The following is a 16,183-nucleotide window of genomic DNA, read 5'->3' as shown; positions in this document are numbered from 1 at the left end:
CTTCTGCCTCTGTTCTAAATTTTGCCTCCTTATTCCCTCCCAAGGGTATTCTTGTTCCCCTTTTAAAGAAGGAGTAAAGCATTCGAATTTTGATCATCCTTCTTGAGTTTCATGTGTTCTGTGCATCTAGGGTAATTCGAGCATTTGGGCTAATATCCACTTATCAATGAGAGCATACCATGTGTGTTTTTCTGTGATTGGGTTACCTCACTCAGGATGATATTTTCAAGTTCCATCCATTTTATCAAAGGTTCTTAAAGTCAATTTTGCTTTTGGAAAAGTATCAAGTCTTCATATCCAGAATAACAGCCTTTTATTATCTTGATTTATGGAACAATATATCAGATCATCTAACAATGACATGAAACGAAACCCTGTATCATATTATCCCTTTCCTGATAGGTTGGAGTGTAAATGAAAATTTGGGGGTTTTTTTTGTTTGTTTTATTGAAGGAAAAAAATGTGAACAATAGACCAAACATTTGTCAGAATGGCTTGTTGTTGGAATTTAACATGAACAAATTAACTGTACATTGTTAAAGAAATAGCCTTAAGTTGATTTTTTTCTTGATTAAAAAAGCTTTTAAAGTAAGTTCGATCTCTGAGCCTGACAACAAAACAGTCCGTTAGTTTTAACTAGGAAACTCACATCCACAAAGAGGCATCCTCCATCAGTTCATATGTTAAAAGTATATATACACAAAACTAAATAAAGTTCTTAAACTGCTAACAAATCTAGGAGCAATAATTTAATATTCTATTGAAAAATACAGGTAGCCTTAAGAGAAACATGCTTCATCAATCTTTCTTAAAGCTTTTGAGTTTGTTGCCCAAACTTTTAAAAACAAAGGAAAAATGTTGTCTCCTTCCTGTTGGCTTCTAAGATACCAATTTACAGACATTAACTAAAAGAAATATCCAGGGTATCCAACTATATTTGTCATGAATTTAAATATTCATCTATAATCTATAATATAAAAGTAAAAAATATATTTCAGCCTAAGATGAGTTTACCTAATAAGTTTTACATGAGAAATATCACATGATACCCAGATAAACATCAGATACAAAATTAGTTGACATGGCTTCATTCAAACACACGTAATATTCAAGTCAGAAAACTAGCCTGGCTTTTTTATATCGCCAGCTTTCATGAGAGCCTTAATCGCTCTTGCCCTCATTTCAAGTTCTAGAAGTTCCAGTTGCTGTGCAGATGGCTGAACATCTTCTGGTGGAGGAACCGTCAGGATGGCCACTTTGGGTTCCTTTGGGCTAGACTCTACCAGTCCCAAAATCTCATTCACACTGTTTTCAATATCTCACTCCAGGTCACCTATCTGAGCAGCTTCACTCTGGACTGTACTTCCTGGGACCTCAGAAGCAGAAGCAGCAGTAGCAACAGCAGTAGCAGCAGGGGCGGCGGTGGCCGAGGCGGCAGCTTCTTCATTGCTTGGGCCTTCTATATCGCTGTCATAAGCATCTGCGTTTATACTGAGTACATCACTATCTTCCCCTTTCCTTGTTTTGATTCCAAACCTTCTGGTGGTTTGTTCTCTCTCAGGGTTGAAGTAGAATCCACACCGGTACCTTGCCTTCAGCACATCAGGGAGCATCTTCTGTAACTTCTGCTCTCCTATTATATAGAAGCACTGCTGCAGCATTTCCTTTTTGTCTGATATATAGAAACTAACAGGTTTTAACGAGACAGTCAGATCCAGTCCACCTTCTTCAAGATCACGGGGCTCTGCCAAGAATAATTCTTTTCCCAGACTTGGTAAAAGATACTTGGTTTCCTGCTGCAGGGAGCCCGAGACGCTGGAGGAAAATCGGTGCTCTTCCGCTGCCACATTCGTCCCGCCCGCTGCCAGCGACCCCGCAGCAGCCAAAGCTCTCGCATCCACCCATGCTCCTGCTCAGCACCCGTACCAGGTCCAGGGCGCTAGTGCGGGCGGCTGCCTCCTGGCCGCTCCGCTTGGGCTGTTTCTCCGCCCCCGCCCCGCCCCGCCCCGCCCCGCCCCCGCCCCAGAAGACTTCTTTCCCATTATGGTCCTATGGTCCTCCCGCTGCAACCATCTGTATATTGCTTTTGTTATGTTTAGGTATAAGCCATGAATTCCTGATCTCTCCAGGACTTTTAACATGAAGGGGTGTTGTATTTTGTCGAAGGCTTTTTCAGCATCTGATGTGATGATCGTGTGCTTTTTTTTTCCTTGAATTTGTTTATATAGTGGATTACATTGATGGATTTCCGTATATTGAACCATCCCTACATCCCTGGGATGAAGCCTACTTGATCATGGTGAATGATGGTTTTGATGTGTTCTTGGATTTGATTTGTGAGAATTTTATTGCGTATTTTTGCATTGATATTCATGAGTGAAATTGGTCTCTCTCTTTGTTGGGTCTTTTATGTGATGTAGGTATTACAGTAACTGTGGCTTCATAGAATGAATTATGTAGTGTTTTATCTCCTTTTATTTTGTGGAATAGTTTAATGAGTATTGGTATTAGCTATTCTTTGAAGGTCTGGTAGAATTCTGAACTAAAACCATCTGGCTCTGGGCTTTATTTTTTTGGTTAGGAGGTTTTTATGATTATTTCTATTTGGTTAGGGGTTATGGGACTGTATAGACAATTTACCTGTCCTTGATTTAACTTTGGTACATGGTATCTGTCTAGAAAATCATGCTTCCTCTAGATTTCCCAGTTTGGTTGAGTATAGGCTTTTGTAGTAGGTTCTGATGACTTTTTGAATTTCTTCAGTTTCTGTTGTTATGTTTCTCTTTTCATTTCCGATTTGTTCATTTGGATACTAACTCCGTGCCCTTTAGTTAGTCTGGCTAAGGGTTTATCTCTCTTGTTGATTTCCTCAAAGAACCAGCTCTTGCTTTTGTTGATTCTTTGTATGGTTATCTTTGGTTTTAACCGGTTGATTTCAGCCCTGAGTTTGATTATTTCCTGCCGTCTACTCCTCTTGGGTTTATTTGCTTCTTTCTGTTCTAGAGCTTTCAGGTGTGCTGTTAAGCTGTTTGTATGGGATCCCCCCAATTTCTTGCCACTGAGGTGTGTTTCTTGCATGCAGCAAAATGCTGGATCCTGCTTGTGTATCCCATCTGTTAGCTTATGTCCTTTCATTAGGGGATTGAGTTCATCGATGTTGAGAAATATTAAAGACAGATGATTGTTAGTACCTGTTTGTTGTTGGAGGTGGTATTATGTGTGTGTGGTTCTCTCCTTTTGGGTTTGCTGTGAGATGATTAATTTCTTGTGTTTTCTATGGTGTAGTTATCTTCCTTGTGTTGGATTTTCCTTCTAGAATCCTCTGTAGGACTGGAGATATATATATATATATATATATATATATATACATATATATATATAAATGTTAGGTTTTATCGTGAATATTTTAGTTTCTTCATCTAGGATGATTGAGTTTTTTCCTGGGCTAGCATCTGTATTCTCTTAGGGTCTGCATGACATCTGTCCAGGATCTTCTGGCTTTTAGGGTCTCTGTTGAGAAGTCTGTTGTAATTGTGATAGGTCTGCCTTTCTATGTTACGTGGCATTGTTTTCCTTACAGCTTTTAGTATTCTTTCTTTGTTCTGTGCATTTAGTGTATTGACTGACAAAAGCATTAGGGAAGATTGAGTGTAGAAACTATGGCCTTCTTACGAATAGAATACAAAAGCACCCACGCACACACAAAAAAAAACAAGCGGCACACAGACTTTATATCGTTCACAAAACTAACTCAGAGCGGATCCTAAACCTAAATATGAACTGCAAAGTTCATATTTGCAGAAGTTGTGCAAGAGGACCAGGAGAAAGTGGGGGCTGGATAGCAGGCATGGTCCACAACTCCAAGGCAAGCGAGCCTGCTAGGAAACCACTCTACTAAGCTACAAAGCCATTCTAGCTGTCCTTTCCAAAGGCAAGATATATGTGCACAGACGGTACCTACAGGGAAGCTTACCCAGGGTGGGGAGAGCTGCTTGTGGGGCAGAGCTTCAGTGGTCTCTGGCTGGGGCTCAGTTTGCAGCCACCAAGTGGATAGAGAGACCACACCAAATGCCAAGTTGGCCGCTGACTCAGTCCTGCCCCTGGGGAGGATCTATCTACCTCAGCTGGGTCCAGCAGCTCAGCTGCCTGTTCCTTTCTGTCTGGGTTAGAGGTCCCTTGCTCACTACCACAGGCTTCTGATATCTCCTGTGCTCTCCTTACAGGTCAGGGCAGCTGTGTTCAAAGCACAGTTTGCTCTCTCCCTGCCTCACTCTTAGAGCCAAACGGACACCTTGGCAGACAGGATGAGCCCGCCTTCCACTGTTTCCTGGCGTTTGTGATTGGACTACACGGCTGCATATCCCGAATGGCTTATAGAAATCAGGGTGACTGGAGCAGCATTCTCAGGGAGGACGTGGAGGGTAAATTTTTGAGTCAGTGTGTTTGGCAGGGCGGGCTCAAACCTGGCCTGGCTATAGGTAGATTTGCAGATTTGCTGGTTTGCGGAAAGTTGTCCCGCTACCCAGTGCTCAGGGCAATTTTCCATTCAGTAGGCACTTTTGTTGATTCCACTTTGCACAGCGTTGCTAACAAGTAATGACATTACGCTTCCAAAGTCGAAAGGTGTGATAACCCTTGCCTCACCAGGGAAAGGAGCCCAGCCCGTGCCAGCTTTCATTTGAACCCCACAGGATTTCTAGGAGTCAGAAAGTCACACCGTGAACTCCTTACACCTTATCTCTCAGGATACAGCTTCAGCTAAAACAAACAAAAATAAAATAAAATAGAAGAAGAAGAAGAAGAAGAAGAAGAAGAAGAAGAAGAAGAAGAAGAAGAAGAAGAAGAAGAAGAAGCACCACCATCATCATCAAGCCAGAGTCTCAAGCTTGCAATTACAGCACTCAGGAGGAATGGACAGAAAGCTCACGAGTTAAGCCCATCCTGGGCTACAGAAGAATGTGGTTTTCGTTTTCATTTTTCTAAGTGAAAAACACATGCCTGACACAAAACAAACAATAAATCAACAACCAGCCAACCAACAAAATCTTACACACACACACAAACACACACACACACACACACACACACACACACCCCTTAACTCATGCCAAAACAACAAAATTATTAATTTACAAAAAAAAGTGAAGGTTAAAAGATTAGGGGAGATATCCATCAAATAGGTGGTGGCTTTGGAGAACAGAGAACATACCAGACTTTTGAAAATATTTTAAAGATAAGTATCATCAACATAGCCCTGCTATATCGAATTCTTTTAGAAGGACACACATATTGTTAATTTCAGAATCAAACATAGAATTGGATGTGGTGATTGTCAGGGTCTAAAGAAACCTGGAGCAAACCTCATTCTTTACCTGGGGCTCCTCCCAGCACTTCCCACCCGGCCCAGTACCCTAAACTTCTCCAGGCCAGGGGCTGGTTCCCCCACCCCAGCTTCTGTTTCCTATATAATTCACTCCCTTGGCCTCTTGGTTCTTGGCTGCTCTCTTAGGCCACTTGCTCTCTCCTCTTCATTCGCCCCTGCCCCATGTTACAGCTCAGGTTGGATTCGTCCATGCCTCTGGCTACACTCTCCCTCATATCTAAAATGAAATCTCCTCCTTACCATGCCTTCGGTGGAACCTAAGCACCGCAGGGGAAAGCACTCTGAGCAGCTCATGCTGTGTTAGTGCAGACCGCCGTGTGTAGTGCCTCGTCACAAATTATCACTGTGATGTAGTACAGAAGAATTCACAGTTCAAGCCAGTAGCGGTACTCGTCTATTCCTCTCAGCCCAACTTTTGAGGCAGGAGGATTGCCAAGAGTTGGATATCAATCTGGCAATATTCTAAATTCCAGAGTGAGGAGCTATTCCAACAAACAACATACCTTTAGCAGAACCCACTCACTGTCAGGAGCCATCATGGGGCAAGCTAGTGACTAGCAGGACATCTTCCTGAGATTAAAATCTACTACAGAACTCTAATAGGCAAGGCCCAGAAGAAAATCATTTTAGGAAAGATTCCTGCTATTAATATGCTTCTCCTGTTATTATTAAACATATGTGACAATCACTAGGCATTAGCCCACCCTTTTGAGCAGATCTCTGTAGATCCATGAAGATGTACTGTCTGGTAGTGACACTATATAGACAAATAGATGACTTCTTAATTCTTAATGATGATCCTATAAGAATTCCTAAAATTCTATCAGTATTTACTAAGCTCTTTTATAGTGGACTGCCATCAGGCCCTTTTCTGACAGTCAGAACTGCAGTGAGAACTCTGCCACTCTCCCACGTGTCACCAGTTAATTGCTCCTAAATAGTAATCAGACTTTCTCCTACTCAGAGCACATTCCAAGAGATTGTGAAACCATTAACCGAAGGTCATAAAAAGGGAACACTTTATTATAGGTGCTAGGACAAAAGACAAAATATTGACTGGGTTTATACAAAACTTCACTAATAACTTAGTTGTGATTTTAAACCTTCAGTGAACCTGTGGGGCTGTGACAGGTGATGGATGTTTAGCCAGATAATTACCCTAATGGGTATGCAGGTAAACATTCTCTGTCGTAAACTTCTGTTCCAGTTAATGATTTGAACTTTGTGTGTGAATGTGTGATGAACTTTTACCACGTGATCATATGTTCTGAAAGGGGTAAAAGTACTGAGGACAAAGAGAAGAGTTCGAAGAATTTTCTCTTAGCCCCCCTTTTCATTCATTCTGATTTTTCACCTCCCATGGAAACTTTACAACTTAGTAAATCACTATAATTGCTTTTCTTTTTTTCACACACAAAATTCTTCAAAAATTGTGTATTTTGTATACTATGTTCAAAGACAGAAAAAATTAATATAAAATGACTTTAGGCTATATGCCCAGGGCAAGTCAAACAGCAATCAAATGTGTGCAAACTCGTGACCGTCACTGAAACGTCTCATTACACATTACAAAAATCATTGTGTTCCCCAAATCTGGAAAAAATCCCCAAATCGAAAATGGTCCTAAACACTTGAGACAAGGTATGCATACACCGTCTCCCTCAGGTGTGAACACAAGTGGAATAAATGTGTCCTCTGGACTGTGACATAGCACAGTGGGTAAAGTCACTGGCAGCCAAGTTTCACAGCCTGACTTGGATCCGATTCCCAAGATCCACATGGTGGACGGGGTCAGTCCTTCAAGTTGTCCTCTACACGTGTGCACCTGTACGCGTGCACTCCCACAACGCACGTTATGTAACACACATATGTATGCACACACATATACACCTTTAAAATACAAAAAGCATCTAATTTCTCCCACACTGAACTGGTTTATCACTGTGCATTCTTCATCGTTCAGGGACACGGGCAGAATGGAAAGGTATCCCTGTGACAGACAGCCGGTACAGAAAAGGTTCACACTCCATGACTCATATTCCCTTTATTCCATACATGTCAGCTCCCCCTCCCCCCATTTGTCATTCGTTCAGTATCCATGGCAACAGAAGCTGCATCTCTCGAAAGCGTGTGGTCCACTTAGAACCTCAGGTGACACAGCGCTGTAGCATCTGCACCACTGCACCACGTCTGCTGGCGCTTTGGTGTCCTTAAACCAGGGAAGCCACACGGTCAGCCTGGCCCTCTGCCTTTTGCGCCTGGGGCAGGGCAGGTTACTTGGTCCAGCTGACCTTGGGAATGTCATAGTGCTCGGTGAGTGTGTCCAGGTGTCGGTTGAAGTCCTCCACTCTCTGCTTGTGGGTTTTCGACGCCTTCTTCAGGATCCTTTCCATTTGCCGCTTCTCCTGCATCTTTTCAAAGGCAGCCTGCGCCGGCGTGCGCTTGTCCAGGCAGTGCTGCTTCTCCTCCTCGCTCTTCTTTCTCATCCCCATGGTCTCCAGCATCTTGGTCTTGTCTTTGTCCTTCTTCTTCCTCCGCTTCGTCACGCCAAGCTCTGCCACACCTTTCAGCTTCAGGGGGCCCTTCTGTACCTGCTCGTATGCCTCCATAGTGCTCGCCGCAATAATCACTTTTTAAAGCGTCGCTTTTTTCCCCCAGTGACTTCTTCTAGCAGGCTGAAAGTGAGAGGCACACAATTCCTGCTGAGATAGAACGAAGACCACATTACTTAACCCCACGCTGTTAGGCTACAGGCGTCGATCGCCAAAGCCAGCGGCTTTTTACCCTCAGAAAGAGCAAGGAAGTTTTTAGGATGTTTTAGAACTTATCATCAGCATTTCATTATAGTTAGAGAGAGCTAGAATGTCGGGGGACCATCAGTCTTTAAAGCCACACCATAGTCCTACTTCTGTGTCCAGTTTCAACCCACTCCAGACCTGGAGACTCCCGGCAGCTCACTAGAGTTCTGCTGTGACCCATGATTTGTGAGTGAACCAACAACTCTAGGTCCTCTTAAGTCTGCACGGAGGCTTCAGTGTAAGAGTATTTATTATACCAGAAAGGAGATAGCATTCTCTGGTTCTTACATGTAGAAATAGCCGTCGTCCCCCTCCCGCTGCCCTCCCGATTTCCATTGAACTTATAGCTTTCTCTGCCTTCTCTCATTTTATGTAACTTGTGTACGCTTGTGAGTATAAGGTATGAAATGGCTAATCTTGGCTATTGGCTTTACACATTTGGGAAGGGGAACAATTACACAATGGCTCTCAGGCAATTAGCCTTCGAGCTTGTTTGTGGGGCATTTTTTTTTTTTTTTGGTTCTTTTTTTCGGAGCTGGGGACCGAACCCAGGGCCTTGCGCTTCCTAGGCAAGCGCCCTACCACTGAGCTAAATCCCCAACCCCTACTGAGCTAAATCCCCAACCCCGAATTTTTTTTAAAATGATTGATTTAGAAGTACCCAGCCCAACACGGGTACTACTGTCCCGAGGCAGGTGGGCCTGCACTGTATAAGAAAGGTAGCTGACTGGGATCGGGTCAGCAATCCAGTAGGCATCATTACTCCATGGTTTCTTCTTCAAGCTCCTGCCCCATTGGAGTTCCCATCTGTATTAGTCAGGCTTCTCTAGAGTCACAATGAAAGACCACCGGGGTGGGGAAGACTCCCACTCAAATCTTGAGACAACGCAACCCCCAAGAACTCACGAGAAACCAGTCTTGAGGGGGCTGGAGAGATGGCTCAGAGGTTAAGAGCACTGTCTGCTCTTCCAGAGGTCCTGAGTTCAATTCCCAGCAACCACATGGTGGCTCACAACCATCTATAATCAGGTCTGGTGCCCTCTTCTGGCCTGCAGGCATACATGCAGGCAGAAAGCTGTATGATGTATACATAATAAATAAATGTTTAAAAAAAAGAGAGAGAGAGAAACCAGTCTTGATGTAATAAACAAGAGGTGTATTTGAGGAACCAGAGCTCTGGGGACGATATCTCACACAGGAAACAGAGGAGTCGACCCCGAGCCCAATTAGGGGAAGGGATTTATAGGGAAAATTACATAGGTAGTTGGCAACAGTCACGCAATTTCATTGGTTTGTAACTTGGGCTCAGTTTAACTCTAGGCCACCCTCCTTCTGAGGCAAGCTGACCCTAATTCTCATTTTTCTCAGGACTGGTCCCCAAAATATGTTATGTTATTCTTTGCTGTGAGGTGCACTTGTCCTCACAGCAGGGTCAGTGGGGGATAGTTTAAAATCTTTATTCTTTCAACAGAACTTATGGAATGTCTCTATATATTATGGGAGTTTGCTGTGATGACTTACAGTCTGTAGACCGACTCCCCAACAATGAGCTGTTGTGGATGGGAAGTCCAAGAATCCAGTAGTTACTCAGTCCCACGAGGCTGGTTGTTTCAGATGGTCTTCTGTAGCAGTGGGTTCCAACAGAGGTGCTGGCAAGTGGATGCAAGCAGGCAAGAAGAGTGAATCTTCCTTCTTCCAACGTCCTTATGTAGGTCCCCAGCAGAAGGCGTGGCCCGGATTAAAGGTGTGTGCCACTACCCCTGGATCTGGGACTTGTTTTGTCCCAGGTTGACTTTGAACTCAGAGATCTCTTTGACTCAGTCTCCTGGGATTAAAGGTGTGTGGGCCTAAGCTTTTCATGGCCACTATGCCTCAAGATCTCCAGGCCAAGATCCAGGTCAGAAACGTGTGTCTTCTAGCCTCAAGGTCTGGATCACAGGTGAGCCCTCCAATTCTGGATTGTAGTTCATTCCAGACACAGTCAGGTTGACAACCAGGAATAGCCACTACACCACCCTTGAGGGAAGCATCCCTGCAGTATCCAAGCAGGAAAGGAACCCATGGAGAGAGGAGAATGAAAGTGGTTCACATTTAATCACCAACCTGGATCAGACTCAGGGAGTCCAATGTCAGGGAGTTCACTGTCAGCATATTTTGAACACAGTACAGTTTGGGGGGAAAGCTTCCAGGGAACAATTAATTCAATTATTTTTTTAAAAAATATTTATTTACTTATTATATATAAGTATGCTGTAGCTGTCTTCAGACACACCAGAAGAGGGCATCGGATCCCATTGCAGATGGTTGTGAGCCACCATGTGGTTGCTGGGAATTGAACTCAGGACCTCTGGAAGAGCAGTCAGTGCTCTTAACCACTGAGCAACCTCTCCAGCCCAATCAATCCAATTCTAAGTGAATAATAAACCTTAAGGTTTTATTATATAGAAACTCCTTTACAAAGTACATGTGACCATGAGATGAGGGTGAGCTCTACAGCTGAACATCCTAGAATCTAGTGTGGTCTCTGACCAATAGCATAGAGGTTAGCGGGATATAAAATACATGTGGCATCTCCACTTGAAAGACCCCCGGAGTGGGGAGACCCTCACTCAAGTCTCGGGATGACGCAACCCCCCAAGAACTCACACAAGACTGTCCTTGTTGTAATTACATGAGGTTTATCGTAGCAACCAGTGCACTGGGGTGAGACTCCTATCACGCAGGGGGCAGTGGAGTTCGACCCGAGAGGCTGGAGAAGAGGTATTTAGAGGGAGAAACCACAACCTGAGGGGGCAGGGATGGCGTCATAGAATAACAGTGAAAAATCACAAGGAAGAACTCTCTGTCTCCCAAGATTGTTTCCTAGGAGAAGCTGTCTCTTACTTCTCAGATTATTTAACTTCATGGTCCGCTAGTTCTTAGGAGATGTTGTTTCCTGCTTCTCAAAATTGTTCTCTAAGAGTTATGGTCAGCTAGTTTCTGGGAGAAAGCTGTTGAGCTGGCCAATGTAATTATCCATTCTATAGCCCTAGGAGAGGCTTCTTGGAACATACAATTCTGGGGCCTAACCTGTTTTCTTTTTTTTTTTTTTTTTTTTCTGCTCTAAACTTTGTGTCTAGGGGGGCAACTTTAAAACTTTTATCTTTCACACTAAGGATGGATTTTATTAATTAGAAGCAGTGTAGGGAGAGATGTTATGGAATAAACATCTTGCAGGATTTGGGTAAGCTCTGCCTCTATAGCAAAAGGTGAGTTTGGTCTGCCTTCACGGACAGCACAAATGTCAACAGGTCATTAACAATATCTACTTCTAGTCTTCTGGGTGGGAAAACAGGCATTTTATCTCCTCCACTGAGGAGAGAACCCTGTGTGTTTAACGACCCTGGCTCCCTAATGCTCTTTGGGCACAAGAACCTTTGTGTTCCCAACATGCCCTGACTTCCCTCAAAGACAGACTTTAAGTTATAAGCCAGATAAAACCTTTCCTCTCTGAATTGCTTTTGGTCAGCGTTTTAAACGCAGCACCAGGAAAAGCAAATGGTATGGCTGTCACAGAGCACACGTGGAGGTCAGAGGTCAACTTCTGAGAGTTGATTCTTTCCTTACAGTATCTGGGTTCCAGGAATGGAACTCAGGTTATCCAACTTGGTGGCAAACTCCTTTACCCAACGAGGCGTCTTTATGGCTTTACTTTTTAAATAATAAAACTGTTTATTATCCATGAACAACCTGGCCAAATCACACCGCTCGTATTTTCAGATAATGAAGTTACCTAGTCTGTGTGATGTAATTTTATTGCTGTCCTCGAGTGTTGATTGAAACAGAATCAACACCAGGCAGAGTAACACATAACTGTAAATTAACTCTAATCACAGAAGTGTTCAGGCATTACAGAGACTACTACAAGTTCAAGGTCATATCGGGCTTTGTAATGAGTTCCCAGCAAGTCAGGATTGGATTACATACAGAGCCAAAAAGGAGCTGGAGGGATGGTTTAAAGTGTAATGGTGAACTTTTGGGCGTGAGACCCCTGAGTCTGAATCTCTAACTCCTACATAAGAAGGTTGAGGGCGATGGGGATGACAGGGGGTCACCGGGGTGGGCGGGCTGCCAGCTTTCCTCCAGATTAAGCAAGAAACTTTGTCCCGGGGGAATAAAGCCCACGTGTCATAGAATAAGATATTCAACCTCCTTCTCTGGCCGCACACATATGCACATTAAATAAAACTTTTTTTAAAAAAAGATTTATTTATTTATTTTATGTATGTGAGCACACTGTTGCTGTCTTCAGACACACCAGAAGAGGGCATCAGATCCCATTACAGATGGTTGTGAGCCACCATGTGGTTGCTGGGAATTGAACTCAGGACCTCTGGAAGGACAGTGTTCTCAACCACTGAGCCATCTCTCCAGCCCTAAATAAAACTTTTTAAAGGAAACAAATGTGGCCAATGAGATGGCTCAGTGAGTAAAGGCTCCTACACAAACCGATGAGGTGATCTGTGGGACTCTCTCAAGTTGTTCTCAACACGACAGGTGTCCCAAGGCAGGTGAAGTCCCACAAAACCCAGTAAGTAAGTAGACTGTAAAAACAACAAAGAGAATAAGACAAGAAAAAAAAATCCACTCATTAAAAGGAAAGGGCAAAACGAAAGCAAAAATCACAGTTGCTATCTGTTAGCCAGTGGCAAAGAAACTCCTTTCCACATGAGTGCAAAGAAGTGACTTTCCCTTCAGCCTCTGTAGAACAGGCCAAGGCGGATGTGGATATTCCATAGTTTTCTCAAGCAGGGCCCCTCGTAAAGCAATTTTTTTCTTTTTTTATGATTATTTATTATGTATACAGTGTTCTGCCTGCATGTATGAATACAAGCCAGAAGAGGGCACCAGGTCTCATTACAGATGGTTGTGAGCTACCATGTGGTTGCTGGGATTTGAACTCAGGACCTCTGGAAGAACCGTCAGTGCTCTTAACCATTGAGCCATCTCTCCAGCCCCCCGTAAAGCATTTTCTTAAACAACACATTCTTCACCTCTGTCCCATGCAGTGACTTCTTTCCGTTAAAGTCAGTCTTAACTGGACATTACCAGGTCATCTTCAGCACTGTTAATGCCCCAAGTCCGAAGACAAAACTGAGGGTCCTTTCATGAAGAGCAATTGAGGCAGTGGCAAAGGATCCGTTATGAAGTATTCTGTATTCTAAGTGCCAAGAAAGCCAGGTTACCTCATGAGGCTCATACTTAGTGATTACCAACAAAACGCCTGGGAGACTTAGCACTTCAGAAAGCTTGCTGCTCTTGCAGAGGATTGGGGATTGGACCCCAGCACCCATATCACTATGTGTCTGTAGTTTTAAGGAAACTGATGCCCTCTTCTGGCCTCCACAGATTTCTGTATGCATAAGTGTGCCCACGCATGCAAATTCTCAGGCAGAAACACATACAGAAAAGAAATAAAAAAACAAAAGACAAAACAGCTCTGAGTATGGTTGCCAGTTGATTCATTTGTACTTCACACAAGTGATTCGTGTTGTTGTTGTTGTTATCTGTCTGTTGTTTGAGACAGGGTCTCTCATCACATAGTAATCTTAGCTGTCCTGGAATACACCATGTAGACCAGGCTGGCCTCAAACACACGGAGAGATCCGCCTTCCTCGTCCTCCAGAGCGCTGGGATTAAAAGTGTGTACCATAATGCGCAGCCGTTTGCCAGCTGTTTGTTTATTGAGAGAGGGTCTCTTTGTGTGCCCAAGGCTGGTCTCTGACTTCTGGGTACAAGCGACTCCCCTGCTTTACTCTCAAGTAGTTAGCTGAAATTCATTATAGTCACGTATCAGCACGCATCTTCACGTGTTCTAGTGTCCCCTCCCCCTTGGGAGTGATTTAGATAAAGTCTTAGTATGTAATCCTTGGTGATGACTACAGAGTCCATAGTTCAGGCTGGCTTCCAATCTTCTCTACATTAGAACTGCAGGCCTGAGTCACTATCCCTGGCATACAGAGTTTTTGTTTTTATATTTTTATATAAAGTGTGAATACTGGAGTATCTATGTGTGGAACTGATGAAGAAGTGTGCTCCCTTTCCCAGCCCAGTGAGAATCCACTTCCGACACGCAGGAAAAATAAGAGCAAGAGCTCCTTAGTGATAATGAGGCTCTGGCTAATGCAGGAGGGGCTGGGCGGGGATAGAAGATCTTGTTAACTTATATACACATGAATTCTACAGATGCTTAAATCTCTTTCAAATCCTGTCCCCAGGTAACACTGACCAATTTAAACAGAGAAGCAAATCTGGCCACAGTGCATATGGGAGGTTCACACAGCAAACAAATTCCCAGAATGATTTCTAAGCACGCCAGCGTCGTTCTTTCAGAGTAGTTGTTACCCAGGTTCACCTTGACCCCCCTGGCACAATAACGATTTTCCTGATAAGCGTAGGGGACTTAATGAGATCTGTGAACCCAAGCTGTCTCCTTCAGCTGCCCCTCTTAGAGGTATGGCCTTTATAGAAGATGAGCCCAACAGCTGGTTGTAAGTCAGGGTTTCTTCCTTTTGTAACTGGCGGGCAGTCTCAAGAACAGATATTTCTCTGGAGACCTAAACTTCAATTGAGGTGCAAAGTTTTCTTCCCCATAGTTTCTAACAAGCCTGGCTAGTACACTTCTTATCTTCCAGTCTTAGGATGGACAGTGCTCCCTTATCTGAACGGAAGTTTGTGTAACTTGGCACTTCCGAAGCAAGTTTACTAGTGCACCCTTTATGATATTGATTTTATTCAAGCTTCTCCTTTAAAAGTGCAATCATGGGATTTCAGTGTCCCTAGAAGCTGGAAGAATGTATTAAATCCCTCAGAGCTCAAGCTGACAGGGTAGTTGTGAGCAGTCAGACAGTAGCCAGGAACCCAACGCCAACCTCTGCAATGCACAGTATTAACTGTTGAACATGTTGTGGGTCTGTCGTCTTTCATTGAGTCACCAACGTGAGCACGAGTATATTTTAATAACAAAGAGGCTTTTCTGCAGATACTGGTGCTAAGGCATCACCTGGGACCCGGGATTCCCATACGTAGCCCAGAGCCATATTAGGTCAGGAGTTTATAAAGGAAAAAAAAAAACAAAAAACAAAAAACAAAAAAAACACCAAAACCAAAAACGGAACAGAACAAAACAAAAACATATTTACATTCAACAACACCCTCTTCTTCTGACTTCTGGTGACATTGCTAGTACATGCTTGGACAGATGATATCTTGCAGGTAGGTGCCCTGGTTGTCTCCAGCATAAGCTTTGGCTTACAGAAGCAGAAACAGCTGTTAACCTCGGATCGTCAGTGTCGCTAGTGTACAATTGTCAAGACAACCCTTAACACTTTGAAAGTCCAAAGTTTTGTACTTTGTAGTTAAACTTTTAAACACAAACCTAGCTATGGACATATCTAACATTTGTGATCAAAAGCCACCCCCCCCAACGGAAGTAAAGCATTTTACATTTGACAGCAGCGGTTACGAGAAAATATAAAGAATCCTGCTTTGAATAAGGCAGTGCAAATGTCCAGGAGAAAAGAAAAACAAAACCTGGCGGTTTTTACATATGAACCTCAAAATTTCAAAATCTCAGCCTCTGTGTCTTGTTTTTGAGAAGGCCGATACTATTTCCACTTATGAACAATAAACATTTGTATAACAATCATGAGCTATATACCCTTATATAGAAGGTTACCCTCGAGTATTCAATTAATTGCGTCTAAGCATAGGTCTTAAAATACCCTTCAGCAAGAACTGGTCAGCCTTCCCAAGGGCTGGAGTGCTGCTGGCTCAGAGAGCCTGCCTAGCACTTGTTGGCTACTGGAAAGACACCTCAGCCCCTTCCTCCCGTCACAGAAAGGCAAGGCCTGAACCCCTGTCCAATCAAAAGCACTGTTATAGGAGGACCCAATCGGATTCCCTGAGAAAGTATAGGAGGGCGGGCTTTGAACTAAGCTTCTTTTTTCCCCGCCCACTTACC

At 43.5% G+C, this 16,183-nt stretch overlaps 2 protein-coding genes across 2 annotated transcripts; both read right to left on the bottom strand.

Moving 5' to 3' along the window:
• Positions 1-296: 296 nt before the first annotated feature.
• On the bottom strand, positions 297-5,919 carry Caap1 (caspase activity and apoptosis inhibitor 1). The gene is given in 5 exon segments (XM_032895162.1): positions 297-1,516; positions 1,519-1,592; positions 1,594-1,862; positions 1,864-2,049; positions 5,887-5,919. Coding segments are annotated over 5 exon segments (957 nt in total). The 3' UTR covers positions 297-1,121.
• Positions 5,920-7,647: 1,728 nt separating this feature from the next.
• Positions 7,648-8,049, bottom strand: LOC116894431 (protein FAM32A-like). The gene has a single exon (XM_032896136.1). It carries the CDS (start codon positions 7,990-7,992, stop codon positions 7,657-7,659), a length of 336 nt encoding a protein of 111 aa, XP_032752027.1. The 5' UTR covers positions 7,993-8,049; the 3' UTR covers positions 7,648-7,656.
• Between the last annotated feature and the right edge of the window lie 8,134 nt (positions 8,050-16,183).

This window comes from Rattus rattus, chromosome 2 (assembly GCF_011064425.1).
Source record: "Rattus rattus isolate New Zealand chromosome 2, Rrattus_CSIRO_v1, whole genome shotgun sequence".
Taxonomy (NCBI): Eukaryota; Metazoa; Chordata; class Mammalia; order Rodentia; family Muridae; genus Rattus; species Rattus rattus.
This window is presented reverse-complemented; position numbering and strand designations above follow the sequence as displayed.

Bases quoted from the DNA above. Each gene is read 5' to 3' on its own strand.
- LOC116894431 (XM_032896136.1), bottom strand. From the start codon at position 7,992: ATGGAGGCATACGAGCAGGTACAGAAGGGCCCCCTGAAGCTGAAAGGT.